The 18653-nt window shown below is 43.9% G+C and overlaps 2 protein-coding genes across 2 annotated transcripts; both read right to left on the reverse strand.

The window, feature by feature from the left end:
• Positions 1-2907: 2907 nt before the first annotated feature.
• Positions 2908-8703, reverse strand: dhx58 (DEXH (Asp-Glu-X-His) box polypeptide 58). The gene is made up of 12 exons (XM_031827305.1): positions 8503-8703; positions 8121-8333; positions 7704-7908; positions 7168-7358; positions 6925-7038; positions 6695-6827; positions 6351-6536; positions 5969-6219; positions 5544-5855; positions 5105-5295; positions 4875-4965; positions 2908-3869 (listed from the first exon to the last, which is right to left on the reverse strand). Exons 2-12 carry the CDS (start codon positions 8295-8297, stop codon positions 3684-3686), a joined length of 2037 nt encoding a protein of 678 aa, XP_031683165.1. The 5' UTR covers positions 8298-8333; positions 8503-8703; the 3' UTR covers positions 2908-3683.
• Positions 8704-9135: 432 nt separating this feature from the next.
• Positions 9136-18379, reverse strand: LOC109893321 (histone acetyltransferase KAT2A). Its single transcript, XM_031827304.1, has 18 exons — positions 18041-18379; positions 17601-17727; positions 15875-16020; positions 15663-15752; positions 15380-15561; positions 14985-15176; positions 14724-14830; positions 14455-14565; positions 14122-14258; positions 13733-13941; positions 13492-13618; positions 13210-13320; positions 12983-13126; positions 12709-12823; positions 12579-12615; positions 12389-12452; positions 11634-11718; positions 9136-11415 (listed from the first exon to the last, which is right to left on the reverse strand). The coding sequence occupies exons 1-18, from the start codon at positions 18263-18265 to the stop codon at positions 11222-11224; spliced, it is 2403 nt and encodes an 800-aa protein (XP_031683164.1). The 5' UTR covers positions 18266-18379; the 3' UTR covers positions 9136-11221.
• Between the last annotated feature and the right edge of the window lie 274 nt (positions 18380-18653).

Here is an 18653-nt window from a genome sequence, read left to right on the forward strand (position 1 = left end):
AAACTAAATATCTCTCCCATTACTAAACTAAAAATCTCTCCCCTCACTAAACTAAATATTTCTCCCCACACTAAACTAAATATCTCTCCCCAGACTAAACTAAATCTCTCCCCAGACTAAACTAAATCTCTCCCCACACTAAACTAAATATCTCTCCCCACACTAAACTAAATATCTCTCCCCACACTAAACTAAATATCTCTCCCAATACTAAACTAAATATCTCTCCCCACACTAAACTAAATATATCCCCCCACACTAAACTAAATATATCCCTCCACACTAAACTAAATATCTCTCCCAATACTAAACTAAATATATCTCCCCTCACTAAACTAAATATATATCCCCTCACTAAACTAAATATCTCTCCCAATAGTAAACTAAATATCTCTCCCCTCACTAAACTAAATATTTCTCCCCACACTAAACTAAATATCTCTCCCCACAATAAACTAAATATATCTCCCCACACTAAATATATCCCCCCACACTAAACTAAATATCTCTCCCAATACTAAACTAAATATCTCTCCCCACACTGAACTAAATATCTCTCCCCACACTAAACTAAATATCTCTCCCAATACTAAACTAAATATCTCTCCCCACACTAAACTAAATATCTCTCCCAATACTAAACTAAATATATATCCCCTCACTAAACTAAATATCTCTCCCAATAGTAAACTAAATATCTCTCCCCTCACTAAACTAAATATTTCTCCCCACACTAAACTAAATATCTCTCCCCACACTAAACTAAATCTCTCCCCACACTAAACTAAATCTCTCCCCACACTAAACTAAATATATCTCCCCACACTAAACTAAATATCTCTCCCCACACTAAACATCTCTCCTCGCACTAAACTAAATATCTCTCCCAATACTAAACTAAATATCTCTCCCCACACTAAACTAAATATATCCCCCCACACTAAACTAAATATATCACTCCACACTAAACTAAATATCTCTCCCATTACTAAACTAAATATCTCTCCCCTCACTAAACTAAATATTTCTCCCCACACTAAACTAAATATCTCTCCCCACACTAAACTAAACATCTCTCCTCACACTAAACTAAATATCTCTCCCAATACTAAACTAAATATCTCTCCCCACACTAAACTAAATATATCCCCCCACAATAAACTAAATATATCACTCCACACTAAACTAAATATCTCTCCCATTACTAAACTAAATATCTCTCCCCTCACTAAACTAAATATTTCTCCCCACACTAAACTAAATATCTCTCCCCACAATAAACTAAATATATCTCCCCACACTAAACTAAATATCTCTCCCAATACTAAACTAAATATATCTCCCCACACTAAACTAAATCTCTCCCCACACTAAACTAAATATCTCTCCCCACACTAAACTAAATATCTCTCCCTATACTAAACTAAATATCTATTCCCATACTAAACTAAATATCTCTCCCCACACTAAACAAAATATCTCTCCCCACACTAAACTAAATATCTCTCCTCACACTAAACTAAATATCTCTCCCAATACTAAACTAAATATCTCTCCCCACACTAAACTAAATATATCCCCCCACACTAAACTAAAGATATCCCCCCACTGTCACGCCCTGGTCTAAGTATTTTGTGTTTATCTTCATGTATTGGGTCAGGCCAGGGTGTGGCATGGGGTTTTTGTATTGTGGTGTGTTTTGTCTTGGGGTTTTGGTGTGTATGTATTGGGATTGTAGCTTGTGGGGTTATCTAGCAAAGTCTATGCCTGTCTGGAGTGGTTCTCAATCAGAGGCAGGTGTTTATCGTTGTCTCTGATTGGGAACCATATTTAGGCAGCCATATTCTTTGAGTTTGTCGTGGGTGATTGTCCTTAGTGTCCTCTGCGCCAGTTTGCGCCAGTTTGCGCCAGTTTGCGCCAGTTTAGGCTGTTTCGGTTTGCACATTATGTTTATTGTTTTTGTATTGATTCGTGTTTACTTTGTTTTTATTAAACATTAATCTCAATAGCCATGCCGCATTTTGGTCCGACTCTCCTTCACACCTAGAAAGCCGTAACACCCACACTAAACTAAATATATCTCCCCACACTAAACTAAATATCTCTCCCAATACTAAACTAAATATCTCTCCCCACAATAAACTAAATATATCTTCCCACACTAAATTTATCCCCCCACACTAAACTAAATATCTCTCCCAATACTAAACTAAATATCTCTCCCCTCACTAAACTAAATATCTCTCCCCTCACTAAACTAAATATATATCCCCACACTAAACAAAAAATCTCTCCCAATACTAAACTAAATATCTCTCCCCACACTAAACTAAATCTCTCCCCACACTAAACTAAATATCTCTCCCCACACTAAACTAAATATCTCTCCCCACACTAAACTAAATATCTCTCCCCACACTAAACTAAATATCTCTCCCAATACTAAACTAAATATCTCTCCCCACACTAAACTAAATATATCCCCCCACACTAAACTAAATATATCCCTCCACACTAAACTAAATATCTCTCCCAATACTAAACTTAATATCTCTCTCCTCACTAAACTAAATATTTCTCCCCACACTAAACTAAATATCTCTACTCACGCTAAACTAAATCTCTCTCCCCACACTAAACTAAATCTCTCTCCCCACACTAAACTAAATCTCTCTCCCCACACTAAACTAAATCTCTCTCCCAATACTAAACTAAATATCTCTCCCCACACTAAACTAAATATATCTGCCCATACTAAACTAAAGGGCAGGGATTAGGGAAGGAGGGAATCTAAAACCATGAGCTCCCTCTACTGCAGGTATGGAAGTAGACATTGGAAGGCTAAGACCGCCATCTTGTGGAAGAGTGTATGAAGACAGGAATGAAGATGAGATCTTTATACTTCTATTATCTAGTAGTTATCTATTATTCTTTTATTTTTCATTCATAACATTCAATATAGACATGTTCAGACAAATAATGCCAAATTATTTATGGAGAAAAAATAATTACAGTAGATCATTTCATTCATTTTAGGCAAGAAAGTGGACACCCTTGTGAACACACAATAAAATAGTATACCTGTGGAATATATTGAAATATCAATTTGAAAACGTTTCATTCATGATCAAGTAGCATCAAGTATCAAAGAGTATCAGGCGAAAGGTATACGTTTCAGGTTCAATCTAAAACAAAGACAGTACAGATTCATGACAAAATATGGACCATGCTGATATTACTTTGCTAAAAATAGAAAAACAGATCATTTGAGTTCATCTTAGAACAGGGGTGCTAAGTTCACATGTTTCTGCGTGCTTGGCTGCGATGGAGCAGAAGAAACCCAGGAGAGAGAGAGGGAGGGAAAGAGAGGGAGAGAGGACCTTGGGCATAAACAAAGCTGACGAGCTAATTCTACCCTGACCATTGGGTAATATGCTTTAGCACGCTGCTGCGTCACACTGCCTATAGCAGTGTGGAGGCCTGGCCAGACATGATTTAACAGGGCCAACCATACCCAAGGCATTGCATCTCTCCCCCTGTCATAGGACTATGACACACTTCAGGATCATGCATAAGTAACACAAAAGCAGTCTAGACTAAGCAACACAGACTGACAGACAGAGAGAGGAAGGAAGAGAAGATTAGTGGAAAGGTGAAAAACCTTCCTCCAGTGTAATAGCGTATCAATCCAACATGTTAGGGAATTTGTTATGACAGTACGTGCTGAAGTTAAACTCCTCCACTGTAAACTCAACGTTCTTCCACTTCTTGGCTAATTTTCTTCCCTCCGGAGTCTCCATGGCAAAGTTCTCGATGGCCAGAATGGGCAGCATCGCAATCTTCTTATATATAATTTCCATTCCCCATTGCTGTTCAGATATAAATGTATAAACAAATAAACGGATGTAGATTTCCATATATAAGCATATTAAAAGACAATAGAATAATCCTAGTACCATAAGATAAACGGAATGGCTGCTGATCCAACTTTTCCTGGACCTTTCTTCCCGGGGACTAAAGGTTTCCGAAGTTCCTGCACATGTGCAGGATTCTGTACTTACGTACAGTCTCTGTTCTAATCGTATAGAACAGGCTACTCTGGCGAATTATGCTCGTTTAATGAAGGGAGATCAAAGCTGAATCAATGTCGGCAAGATCACATAATGATAATATTGTTCATAACAGAACTGAATATACACTGAGTGTACAAAACATTAGGAACACCTTCATAATATTGTGTTGCACCCCCTTTTGCCCTGAGAACAGCCTCAATTCGTTGGGGCATGAACTCTACAAGGTGTCGAAAGGGTTCCACAGGGATGCTGGTCCATGTTGACTCCAATGCTTCCCATAGTTATATGAAGTTGGCTGGATGTTCTTTGGGTGGTGGACCATTCTTGATACACACAGGAAACTGTTGAGCGTGAAAAACCCAGCAGCATTGCAGTTCTTTACACACACAAACCGGTACCTCCTTCAAAGGCACTTACATCTTTTGTCTTGCCCATTCACCTTTGAATGGCACACACTCAAGGCTTAAAAATCACAGTCTCCTCCCTTTCATCTACACTGATTGAAGTGGATTTAATGAGTGACATCAATAAGGGATTGTAACTTTCACCTGAATTCACCCGGTCAGTCGATGTGACGGAAAGAGCAGGTGTTCATAATGTTTTGTGCACTTAGTGTAATAGCATAACATTACTGTAAGACAACAAACACCACCTCAGGTTTTAGGATGATTGTGTAAATGGCTGCATTTTTCACTCATGTGGGCCACAACTCAACAGCGCGCGCCACTAGGCAAAATATATGCCAACGGATCCGCAGCCTCGGCCTAAAATAAAAAGCTAGAGATTAAAGGTCAACCTCACCCTGCCACAGGCAGCACAGCTGATCACACGGCCTGGCTCCCAGTCCTCGAAAGTCTTCAGCGCGGGCTGCCCGCCGGTCTTATAGTACCTCCTGAAAACAAACACACATGCACAGGTTACCTCCTCACACACACTGATGCAAAACCACTTCAAATATGTGTTCTTTTTACAATGTGGACCAATAAGTCTTGTGACAGTATCAGGACAGACATTAGAGAAGCACAACTTACTCAAAGTCAGGATTGATGTTGACATGGTGTGCGTTTTCAATGACTTTAATGTCATTGCCTAAGGCCACGGGCAGAAAACAGCCTCGACACGAGAGCTGAACCGTAGCAGCATTGAAACGACTCCTCTTCTTGATCTTCAACTGCTCTGCCAACTGTCTGGTCAACAACGCTTCTGTCTGGAGATCAGTGATCTAATAGGGGAGGCAGAGAGAGAAGAAATCAAGTGAAAACAAGATTAGATTATGAGGAACGGGCGTGCTCAACTCAAAAGTTTATAGTAACAAAAATAATTTGGGTGCCGAGTTCAAACGGCATATACTGGAAAAAAAGGAAAGTGAGTGAGTGCAGGTCTGTCCTTTTTCCCCAAAGTGATTAGAGACATGCAGGGGTAGAACATAGAGAAAGATACCAGCCTCACCACCATGAGGAATCGCCTTACCTTCATTTGGAACTCCCTGGGCTCCATCCTCTGCACTTCGCCGATGGCCCTGCCAGTCAAGTCCTCCAGACATTCATTGAGGAGTTCCCGACGCACCTCCCGCCCCCCCGCCTGGGCCACCACAGAGTAAACGCTGTCACTCGCCCGAGCCCGGCCACTGGCCTGCTGTTGTGCGATCTCATTGGTCAGCAGCCCGTAGCGCACCACCAGGTTGCATTCTGGGATGTCCAGGCCCTCCTCGGCTACGCTGGTGGAGATCAGGAGGTTGAGGGAGCCCAGGCGGAAGTTGCGGATTGTGTCCTTCTGCTCATTCTACAAGCGCAACCACAGAAACACACAAACAGAGGTCAGTTGTTGGTATAACACAGGTCTTGGCACTTTCCAACCCACCTTTCTATACCTCCACAAGTTTCATGTCAAGTTACCTGGGTCATGTAATTGATGCCATTGCCAGCGCCAGTCAGAATGGCTGCTCTGATACCAGCACGCTGCAGTGCTGGGTTGTTGGACACCCAGTCATACAAGCAGCAGATGCTTTTACGGGTCTTGGAGAACAGGATCCCTCTGGAGTTCCCACCCTGGTCAAACTGCTCCAGCAGGGTGTTCTGAAGCTTCCCCATTTTAGGGTTTTCAAACCGGGCATCGCCTGACAGTTTCCTCAGCTCCACCTCGTTTTCTGTTGAGGAACAGAACACTGACTTTCAATGTTCAGAAGTTGAACTTCCTATATATATATATACCCTTAATATTCCAGAGAATCACACGCATACAGTTTGGGAGAAAGTCAGAGAGATTGTAGGTTCTCACCCTGGTAGAGTCCAAGCAGGAAGAAGTCGGTTCCATCCATGGCGGTGGAGCTCTTGGTACTATAGTAGGACTCCAGGACCCTAAAGGCATCCACCATGCGCACAGTGTCGTTGATGAGCAGGGCGTCGTTGTACTGACGCAGGTGGAGAGCACACTGGGAGAGCAGTCTGTTCCTGTCTGTCACACCTACACCAGGAAAAACACATCCAAAATAGGTTTTAATACAGTATTCAAATCTCTGGTATTGACTGAGGAAGTTTCCTTGTGTGATTTGCTGCATGAAAATACTTCCTATGCTCAGGTTCTATAATGTGGTATTAATTCATACTAAGAGGATGATTTACCCTTCTTCTCCAGAATCACCACGTCTGCCTCGTACTCCTGCGTGCCAAACTCCCTGACGGGAAAGTCAGGCCCTAAGGCCATAAAGTCATGGATAAACTGCATCATGAACTTCAGGTGATCCCCAAATGGGTCCTGAGACAAAACAACAGGAGTTTGTTGAATTTGAATTCAAACCAATACAGCTCTCAAGTTCAAAGGCTCTATGTTTACAGAACAGAATTTAACTCACCTGAGGTCTTCTGTCAACGATGTCAAACCTTTTCCTGGGTCTGGGGACCTTTTTCTTCAGCTCATGGGCGTACACTTTAGACGACACAATCACCGAGTCCAGGTTGGCACAAATCTGAAGGCCATAAATAATGAAATGAGCTAAATGTAAAGGTTTATTATTCATTATTCATTTTTTTACTCAGGAAGAAAGTTGGGGCTGAATAAATAACATGTAAAGACCATCGGAGAGAGAGAAACTGACCTGCAGCACATGCTCCACAGCTCCTTTGATGCTCTTGGTTCCCCCTGTCCCAGGAGAGGCAGTGAGGCCCAGGATCTGCGGCAGCCGCCTCTCCCCCTTCAGCTTCTGTGCCACGTAGCGCGCCATGATCTTATTGTAGACACCCTCCTTATGAGTGTGGTGGCACTCATCAATGATCAGCAGAGTGAACTCTATGGTTGGGAGAAAGGAACACAATGGTATTGTGAACTTAATGGAATCTAATGGTTTTACTGTATACTAGTTCAACATACGGTTTAAACCTAAGATATGGACCAGTCTTTTAAGTGTGTTAGCTTAGGTTCCAGCGCTTTACTGTGTCAGGTGTAGATAGTCTTTATCATGACGTGTCAATTGGGATTGATACCAAGGGCTACTGGTGCACAGTGGAACAAAGCCTGGGAGCCATCTTACAACAGCCTAACTTCTAAATAATCAGTAACAAGTAGTGTGTACTACATACACCTCACAGCAATACCGTGATTCAATATGTGGAAGGCAGCAGAGTAGCCACTCACGTGAGAGCTCGACATGTTTTCCCTCCTCCTGGTTGGTCAGGGCATTCTCCAGTATCTGTGCTGTACAGATGACCAGGTCAGAGTTCTTGACCTCGCTACCAAAGAAGTCCTTCTGGTCACAGTCCCCACTGATAGACACCAGGCTATAGTCTCGACCCAGATAGGGATTGAACTCTTTGTTGTAGTGTTGGTCGACCAAATGAACCTGGAAAACATAACGTCAACAACAGTTAGCCATGGTTTCCCCGGGAATAGTGGAACCTTTATTTTCTGGTTTTGTATGGAATTTAACAACAGACCTATACTAAAATGTCAGACTACCTAGATACAATTACACAGATGGGTCAGTTATCTGGCCAGTTACTCTGAAACATCTGCTAAATAGGCCCAATGCTCTAGTAACCCCTCCCTACCTACCTTGTTGACCAGCACAGCCACCTTAGCTCCAGGGTTATTCTCCAGATGTTTTTTGGCCACATACACAGCAGCCCGTGTCTTTCCTCCTCCGGTGGGCAGCCAGATGATGATGTTCTCCCCCCGGAGAGCCCTCTGAACCACCTCCTCCTGGTACTCATACAGCCCAAAGTCTGCCATCCTACTGGTCTGTTGGTCCACACACAGCTCCTTGTCCTTAGAAATAAAAACGCTCATTAGACTAAAGGCAGTGCCCCACAAGGCTATTTTAAAACTAAAATGCAATACACACTGCAAATGTCCCTACAGTACGACAACTTACTACTACTACCATTTGTGGCAGTCAGCTATAGATGAAGTCAAGCCATATTCAAACTCAGCTCACCAAGTGTTTCTGAAGCAGCTCTATGTTTTGGATCAGCAGCAGACAATGTGCATGGTCCGTTGTGACCAGGTTCTGAGTACAGAGGGGTTTTCACTGATAAAAATCCACCCAGGTGACACCCAAACAGAAAAACGAAACCAAAAGCATTTCCTTCTCTTGTGTGGAAGGGGTCCTACTCAAGGGAGTTCTTGAGGGCCAACAGAGTATGTCTAAGTAAAGTGACACAAGGATGTGAATTATAGAGTAGAAGAGTTGTAGGGATATTAATACACATAAGGAGCCGTATCAGTTACGAAATCTACCAAACTGCAGATGTGTTAATCTAGTGGTATTGTACTGAGAGGGACTGTTATGTCTAATTATCTGCAATCCAGGAGAAAGCTGTTGCAGATTTATTTTAGCCTGACAAAGCACCCAGAGCCCTTAATGGGCCCCATTCTGACATCAGGAAAACAAAACTGCAAGACACCATGAGAAACACCAGTACAGCATGTCTGAATGGCATTTAAACAGCCTGAATAAACCTTATGGTCACACCTACTAAACAACACTGCATGGTTACTGGAACATAACAAAAACACAGTGTATACTGTAACTAGTTGCCATCTTATAAGATAATAATAAGCACAGAAATATTTGACTATAAAAACTTTATTTTCATGAACAGTATTACAGTAAAGAGCTTTTCAAACCATATAACTAAAAGAAACTGTAGCACATCCTAATATTTTTACATTTCACTCACACAGTATTTTCAGAATCTTTATGCAGCATACATAGGTAGATTGAGAGATACATAACTGACAACCCTGAATAACGAAACATTGACATCACTTTAGTTGCTCAAAGCTAGTCATGATTCAAGTACAAACACACACACACAACAGTTCAGTGGAATACTCAACCACCCAGCACAGACAAGTAATTTCCCCCAAAACGTCTTACAAAATAGCAGAGAACCAAAGGCATCTCAAGAGGCAGACAATCAGACACCGACCATGAACAAGAAGTGGGTTTGTGTGAATAGCCGTGGCCATCTCAGTGACAACACAACAGAAATTGATGAAGATTATAGTTCTCCATCATGCGATACTGCTTGTGAGTATGGAGTGAACACCAAACCGGACACTTGTTTTTTGTGTGTTTGTCTGCCATTATCATAATAACACAATGCATATCCACCATAAAAGAGACAGAACCAGCAGGGAGGGTAAGTGCTGTGCAACACCTACATACTGTATTGACAGGGCTCTATGGCCTTTCAGCGAAATACTGACAAATCAAACGGTCATGTTTACCACTGTGGTTGGATCCTGTGCTTCCAACAGAAACAGGTTATTTCGAGGACAAACAGAAACCTAAACAGTTGGCTCCCACATTAACAACGCTCCTGCTGTTGCCCTTGGTCTGGGATACCAGAGACTACCCTCAGATCAGACCATTAAAACAACAATGACACACTACTACGCCATCTCTGATGTTTCCCCAAGAAAAACAACCATGTTTGAGATCAGTGACATGGCCATACTGGCCCAGAAGTGAATGGGGAAAAGAACAGTATTGACATGTACACAAACATTAGGCCTAAGTATCTTCAAATGTAGCGGTAGGTTTTCATTATACTGTTCAGGTGAAATAATAAATAAATACAAAGTTCAACATACAGTAGTTGTGGGGACATTATTCGAGGGCAACCATGAAGATGAAACGTATAGGAAAGTTGCAGGTTTTCTACAGACCAATCACATGATGCCAAATCCAACATAAGGCAATGTCAGACAGGGATATCTATGGTCACGCTTCAGGCTGACTACATTTCAGTTGTTGCATTGTATCAACCAATGGTTAGCGTGTCCTGTCACATGATGTGGTTAAATTATTGCTAAATACCTATCCGGGGCATGTGAGGTGTGGCGACATTATCTGTGACTGCGACCGGACTTTGACAATGCGAGTCTGAACAGGTCTTGTCTCCTAACTCAAGGGCACATTATATTTCTACCCTCCAAGTCTACTGGCCTCTTTTCAAGTGTATGTCAGTCCAGGAAGGCAACAACGGCGTAGGTCCCCCCCCCTACTCACGTTTCCATGTCAGTACCAAAAATACAACTCCCATCTGGAGGAGCTGTGAATGTCTAAGAGGGCATTATTTTATCCGACTGAGAAACAATTCCGTGAAAATGCCATCCTATAATTTGAACGTAACCTATGTGGAAAGTGTGACATGATCTGCTGTGGGACCAGTCGTTTTGGTACCGGAATACGTTACAGCTCCTTCTATGAATCACTTGGAGCAAGAACGAAACCAGAATGAGACAGCAACACACAGAGAGATTCTATACTACAGAGGGTAGTGAGACAGGTATAGAGGGAGACAAACCAACAGTGAGAGGGGGAGGGATTGATGGAGAGTCATTTCGACACATTAACAAACTTAACTCGCCCATAGAGCCTTTCCAATTACCTCCAAATGTTGTTGTTGTTACACCCCACAGTTCCCTTCACCCACCAGTAATATAATAGAACATGCATAAACACGCAATGCCATTAATGAAGGCTTCCTAAAAGAAAAGACGAGGGAAAAGGGGTTGGAATACGGCTAGCAATGACCCCCTGACTATGTCATCACAAGACAGTGTGTGTGAGTGAGTGTCCACGAGCGCTCCTTCCTGCTGTTCCGCAGTGGGGCCTATGTGCATGGTGACCTTTGACCCTAGGTTCACTTCTCGATCAAGCCCCCTTCCTTCAGCTTAAAGTAGAAGAACTTCTCCAGGGTGTTGGCACACTTGCAGTACTCGCTGTCCGGGGGGTTGTATTCACGGCAGTTGGTAATGACGCGCTGCAGGTCTGCTATGAACAGCTTCTTGGTCACATAGTATCTGTTCTTCAGCCTCTCCGTCATGGTCTTCAGATCTACAGGAAGGAGGGAGAGAGGAGAGGGGGACACGTAGGTTATATTTGAAATGTTCCTTCAGTGGGTTTACTGACATATCCAGGTGGACTTTGAGTTGGTGAAACATGGAATGCTTTTTTTCTATTTTAATATTCAAAATGAGTTCAAATAGGTAGATAAGTGTCATGGCTGGGACATATAAACAAGCCAGGGAATAATGAGCAGATGATCTACTCACCAATGGGGAAGCGTATGATCTCGTAGTAGTCTGGAGCCTCAGTCTTTTTTACAGGCTCCATGAAGGGCCAGGCATCAGGGTGAGTCTGGGATAGGAACACAACCACACCGTTGTTATGACTTTCAGTCTGAACCCCAAATGGTCCCCTATTCCCTACTGAGTGTACTACTTTCGATCAGGGATGCTTTTTTTTTTTTACCCCCATTTACTCCCCAATTTCGTGGTATTCAATTGGTAGTTACAGTCTTGTCCCATCGCTGCAACTCCCGTACGGACGAAGGTCGAGAGCCATGCGTCCTCCGAAACCCGATCCCGCCAAGCCTAAATTGCTTTTTGACACACTGCCCACTTAACCCGGAAGCCAGCCGCACCAATGTGTCGGAGGAAACACCGTACACCTGGCGACCGTGTCAGCGTGCACTTCGCCCGGCCCGCCACACGACTTGCTAGAGTGCAAAGAGACAAGTACATCCCGAGCCAGCCAAACCCTCTCCTAACCCGGACGATGCTGGGCCTTTTGTGCGCCGCCTCATGGGTCTCCCGGTTCGTGGCTTGCCGCGACACAGCTTGGAATCGAACCAGGATCTGTAGTAACACAGCTAGCACGGTGATGCAATGCCTTAGACCGCTGCACCACTCGGGAGGCCTTTGATCAGGGATTATATAGGGAATAGGTTGCCATTTGGGACACAGCCCCTGTCTGACCACTCCTGAGGTTGAACACTGGGTTGTATCGGTGCGTGTCAGTGTTTTACCTTGACCTGGGCCAGGAGATTCTTCAGCATGTTGTACAATACGTCAGGGTCTTTCAACTCTTTCCTACAAGACAATAATAATATATCAATTCAATGACAGGTGCGTGTGATTGGAAAGGCTGCCAGTTGTTTTATGACAATACTGCACATCATTTTTTACATTTCCTGATAGACCAAACATTCAGCTTACACTTTCTCCTTTGCACTGGGCTTCCAGCCTGTCTCCCCTAGGGAGAGAGAATAATTAAAACATGACATCGGACAAGGCATTAATAGTCTATACCCTGAACAGGGTATTAGAAGGACCCACAGCCACTTACTGATGCCAGGGATGCTCTCCACGGGGATCTGCCGTACCCCCTCTTTGAAGCAGGTGAGTCCTGGGTATACCTTCCTGATCTGGCTCTGCTTCCTCTCAATCAGCTTCTTAATGATCTGACCAGTCATGGTTGACAGAAAACACACCAACATGGACATTAACACTGTCCTTTCATCAACAGATGGAGAAAGGTCCAGAGATGCATAACCGTCCACTGACATTCACCTCAACCTGTGTGCCCCACAATGTGAGGACTTCCTACAGAGTCCTCTCACCTCTTTCTGCCTCTTGATGATATGAGAGAGCTCTGTGTAGGGGATCCTGGGATTTAGCTCACACTCCATGAGGGTAGCCCCCTCGTAGTCCTTGATGTAACCAAGGTAACGACTCTTAGTCACTTTGATGTCTTTGGAAAAACCCTGCAATGGCAAAGAGAGACAGAGAGAGGTCAAAGGAGAGGTGAGGAAGAGAGGGAGGTTCATGTTATCATCCTATACCATACCTGCTTCTTGAAGTAGCCAATGGCGTACTCATCAGCGTAGGTGAGGAAGTACAGGATGCTGTGCTTGATGTGGTACTCCTTTAGGTGGTTCATCAGGTGAGTACCGTAGCCCTGAAACCCCAATGGCAGACAATCAGGGGAAAATGTTGGGCTCTTAGTCCAACATACATTCAAACTCTGACAGATATCGTAAGTACAATAACAAGCCATTAAGTCCAACTTACCCAGGTAATTGATTCCAGTATTTTTGCTGTTGTATGTAAAGGAGAGGTGCGTCCATACCTTGACTTGCTCGTTGGATGTGACGGCACAGAAGACGATCTCAGTGAAGCCCTGGGTGGGGAACATCCTGAAACATATCCCCCCGATGACACGGCCATCTTTGATTAGGGCCAGCGTCTTGTGCTTCCTGGACAGAGAACGGTCCAAGGCAGCGGAGAGAAAGGGTCACAAAAAGTTCATTTCAAGAGGCTTCACTGAAGACGGGGTACAGGTGAGAGACACCGTTCAAATGTTTACGTACGGGTCAAACACTAGGCGTGTGATGTACTCTTTGGGCATGCGAGGCAGCTGGTGGGAGAAGACGTTCTGCAAGCCCACCAGCCACATCAGAATCTTCTTGTTGGACTTCTGGGAAAGAGAGTTCCCTATGACATGGAACTCTATGATGCCCCGCCTCTCCTCTAACCGGGCTGTCTCATCACGAGCAGCATTGGCAGACAGCAGACTCGTCTAGCAGAGAATGACAGTGATTATCAACGCAGGTAATTATTATATTCATTCTAACAAAACATCCAGTTTCCATATTAGGTGTTAAGACTAGATAAAACATATCCGCAGTCAACATAAATATCCATGTTGCACTGGCGAATGGACATTAAATGATGCGTCTCAGTCTTGGGAAGTGCTCACCTCTGGGCCCAACATGGCAGCCGGGTCAGTGATGGTCATCATCACCTCGTTGACCAACTCCATCGGGATGTCTCCCATCACTCTGATCCTCTTAGCATCCTCCAGGGTCAGAACTTCTGGAAGCTTCCTCTTCTCTCCTGAGGGGAGACAGTACAACACATGACTATAACCACCATTAATTTAGATGCTGTTTGTGTGTCTGAGGCTATCCTAGAGGCATGGGAAATAAAAGCTCCCACATAGACAGATAAGACATAAAAACAAACGTCAGCTATTACCTCACACCCAGTACAAAGCAAAAGTTAGCTTGGCGGGGCTGCCAGAGTTACTGACCTGTTATGGGCTCGGCCACGCCAGCGTCCAGCCCCAGACTGCCTAGCGAAGAGCCACTGTTCATGCCCTTAGAGAAGGAGGACGAGCCCGACACTGCAGCAGGGCTGATCACTGCCAGGATCAGAAACACACAGGACAATGACCGAAACCAGACAGAATTATTGAAAATGGAGAGCAGGAAATCATACATTACATGTTGTACAACCTATAAGTGCCTTTATGGATCTTATGAGAACCACTTATTTAGTTGTAACATAAGTGCCTCTCACCTAACTGGTGACCCAGCTGGCTCCCCTCTGAGGCAGGCATGGTAAAGTCAGCCTCCCAGATGGGAGAGTTTTCCCCATAGATCTCCTCCTCTAGCATAGACAGAAACCTGGGACACAAACCCTTTGTTACAAGCCACAGATACACAGCGTCCATCTCACTCACTCCAGAATCTTGGTTCGATTGTAACTCGAGGGAAAAACACAATAAGAATCAACTTTGATTCCGAGCGGATTACTACGGATTGGTTGCACACCACGTACTTGGGAAAGTGTGTGAGGATGAGTGTGCGTTTCTCTGGGAGGAGCTTGTCCTTCTCCACTCGGAACTTCTCCAGGAGCTGGCGGCGCGTCACGGTGAAGATTGACTTGAGCAGACTGCGGCCAAACACCTGGGTGGTCTCATAGCGCGGCAGGCTGTCGTTACTCTGGGGGACATGGCAGTAGCATAGCCACCTGGGAAACAAGCCACAGATTAGATTACAGTAGTCACTATTGATGGGAACAAAATGAGCAGACTGCAGTGAGACCTCCAAATGAACAGAAAATAAACAAGATGCAATACAACAATAACAAAAAAGCAAGATGCAATACGCTGCAATTTGAACAAATAAAAAATTCACAACACATGGTTCACACACACACACACACACACACACCTGGTGTAGTCCACTTTGTAGGCTGTGCCATCATCCTTCTGGGACCGCTGGCGGAACTGTGTGGGGGTCTCCAGCTTCCAGTAGTTGAGACACAGGAGGAACATCTTGGAGAGCTCAAACATCGTCTGCCTCTCTCTGGGAGCCAGGTGGCTGAATTTGTACTGAACGAAGTTCAACACTCCCTGAGGAACAAAATAAAACAAACGTGTACAAAAAGTACTTTACCGTTGGGGAAGAAGGAAAGAACAGCTTGAGAAACAGGTAGGAAGGAGACTGTTACTACCTGCTCAATGTTGGGCTTCTGAAAGGGGGGACTCCCCAATGATCCCTCCACTATCGGCTGACTCATCTGCAAAATGCATTTTCTCAGCAGCTGGGGGGATAGAGACCAACAGAGAGAGCGGGTCAAGATGTGCTAAGCCAGAAAAGTAGAGGTTATGGCCATCTACACTTGTCTGTCTGGTTGGAAAGGAGGAGGGGGGGGTGATTTCCTACCTTGAAGAGGTAGAAGTAGACCTGCTTGGTGTCCGTGTCCTCCTCCTTGTGCACAGACATAAAGAGGTTCTCCACATCCACCACCATGCCCAGCAGCCTGTTGATCTCCTCCTCTGACACGTTCTCCAGGTGGGACACATGGGCCGCTGCACAGGAGGGGTTCAATAACAGATCAGCCTCTTAAAGCGTCAATCAGCAGTTGAAACAATGAGAAAGGATCCCCCCCGCCACTGTTTCAGCAAAAAGTTGAGGAATGGGGCTGGAGAAAAGTAACTACTCTCAAATTCAAATTCATAGACAGAGCTACCGATGCAAGGACTGACCATCCATGATATTGAAATGATAGTTTTACCAATGTTTTTAGGCTATAGTGTTTCTTTACATTTCCATTGTTTCAACTCATACAAGTACTTGGGAGTATGGCTAGACAGTACACTGTCCTTCTCTCAGCACATATCAAAGCTGCAGGATGAAGTTCTAGACTTGGTTTCCTCTATCGTAATCGCTCCTCTTTCACTACAGCTGCCAAACTAACCCTTCGGTGTACCATCCTAACCAAGCAAAATTACGGAGATGTCATTTATAGATCGGCAGGTAAGGGTGCTCTCGAGCGGCTAGATGTTCTTTCGGCCATCAGATTTGCCACCAATGCTCCTTATAGGACACATCCCTGCACTCTATACTCCTCTGTAAACTGGTCATCTCTGTATACCCGTCGCAAGACCCACTGGTTGATGGTTATTTATAAAACCCTCTTAGGGCTCACTCCCCCCATCTGAGATATTTACTGCAGCCGTCATCCTTCACATACAACACCCGTTCTGCCAGTCACATTCTGTTAAAGGTCCCCAAAGCGCACACACATCCCTGGGTCGCTCGTCTTTTCAGTTAACTGCAGCTAGCGACTGGAACGAGCTGCAACAAACACTCAAAACTGGACAGTTTTAGCTCAATCTCTTCATTCAAAGACTCAATCATGGACATTCTTACTGAGTTTTAGCTGCTTTGCGTGATGTATTGTTGTCTCTACCTTCTTGCCCTTTGTGCTGTTGCCTGTGCCCAATAATGTTAGTAACCTGTTTGTGCTTCTACCATGTTGTGCTGTTGCCATGTTGTTGTCATTTGTGTTGTTACCATGCTGTGTTGTCATGTGTTGCTGCCATGCTATGTTGTTGTTTTAGTTCTCGCATTATGTAGTGTTGTGTTGTCTCTCTTGTTGTAATGTGTGTTTTGACCTATATTTTAATTTAATTTATTTTGAATCCCGTCTCTGCAGGCCTTTTGCCTTTTGGTAGGCCATCATTGTAAATAAGAATGTATTCTTAACTGACTTGCCTAGTTAAATAAAGGTTAAATAAATAAACATAAAATACAAACAAGCTTATAATTTGGGTTCTGATGGGGTACGACAGTTGAACTAAGCTCATTAAGCATTTATAAGTTATATTCTTCAAGAATCAATAGGTACATATCATCAATTTATAAGTACACAAATGGATGTAGCAACTGCTGATTGCCCCTTTAAAGAGGGTATAGCTAAGTATATTTACTACTCACTCAATAAAGAGAGACTGAAACCTACATTGTGGAATTTATATTATCATAATTGCTATTACGGAATAGCATACAGATTCTATATCTTGATGTGTATTGATGACATTAGGTTCAGTGTGATCATGAAGCATGTCTATCCTTCAAACTAGTGTTGAGTCATAAGGCAGCCTACCCAGGGCATGCCCGCAGCTGCGGCAGGACTCGCTAAGGCTGGCCGCTTGTTGCTGTAAATCCATACTTCGGGTGGCAGTCGGCGGTTGTGGGTTCTTCCAGCCATTGCACTTGCATGTGTCACTAGCCTAAAGATAAGAAAGTAAATCAGAAGCCCCACACTAGCATCATAAAGCAGATTCATGCTAGTTGGCTGTCTAGCTAGCAAAGTTGGTTAACCTTGCTGTTGCTAACTATATTCTTGACAGTAACGTTAGCTACGCCATATACATTTATGAAGGCTATTATTGCATGTTAGAAACCCATTGCAAATGACAATGGTGTATTTTTTCTGTTTGTTGAGACTGTTATACAAGTAGGGGAAATGGCTAGTTAGCTAGTCATTGTTTTGAAGTTGGCTAGCTAGCCTAGCCATATAGCTAACGTTAGCTAGCTAGCTACCTTGCAAGCGGAGAAGACGCCGAGTTTCTCGAGCTTTTTCGCCCGTGGAAAAGCTCTGACTTGGGCTTTTTTCTGACTCGCCCGCTGTTGTTGGCTAAGACCTGGTCTGACTGGGTCACTGTTCCCCGATCCAGATCCCACCGCAGCAGCGTTAGACCCAGCAGTCCCACCAGACTGAGCTTGATGTAGCCGGGGTTGCAAGGCCTGTGCCACCGGGTCCGACATATCAAAACGCACGCTTCACTGCTGCTTGTTCCACTCAATGGTGCGTATACACATCATCATTGGTTCCACTCAACCCCTTCTTGGGTCGCTCACCTCTCCACTCGCCCTGGATTTGAAGAAAGGCATTATGGGTACTGTAGTCTGTGGCCCCTGCAGTCTGTCTAAAGTATTGAAAGTTGCCGGAGTAGTCAAAGTTTGCAATAAAAACATACAAATGCATTAACATAAAAAATACGGCATTACACTGTTGAATTAGCTACACTATTTATTGACCACCATTGAGTATAAATCCAACTTTAACGATCCAGTAGAGGTCAGTAGAGCACACTAACTTTAACTTCAATGAGGACTGTTGTGAGAGGTTCTTGTGTAACATGCAAGATAAATA

The sequence above is a fragment of the Oncorhynchus kisutch genome, linkage group LG6 (genome assembly GCF_002021735.2).
Source record: "Oncorhynchus kisutch isolate 150728-3 linkage group LG6, Okis_V2, whole genome shotgun sequence".
NCBI classification, from domain to species: domain Eukaryota; kingdom Metazoa; phylum Chordata; class Actinopteri; order Salmoniformes; family Salmonidae; genus Oncorhynchus; species Oncorhynchus kisutch.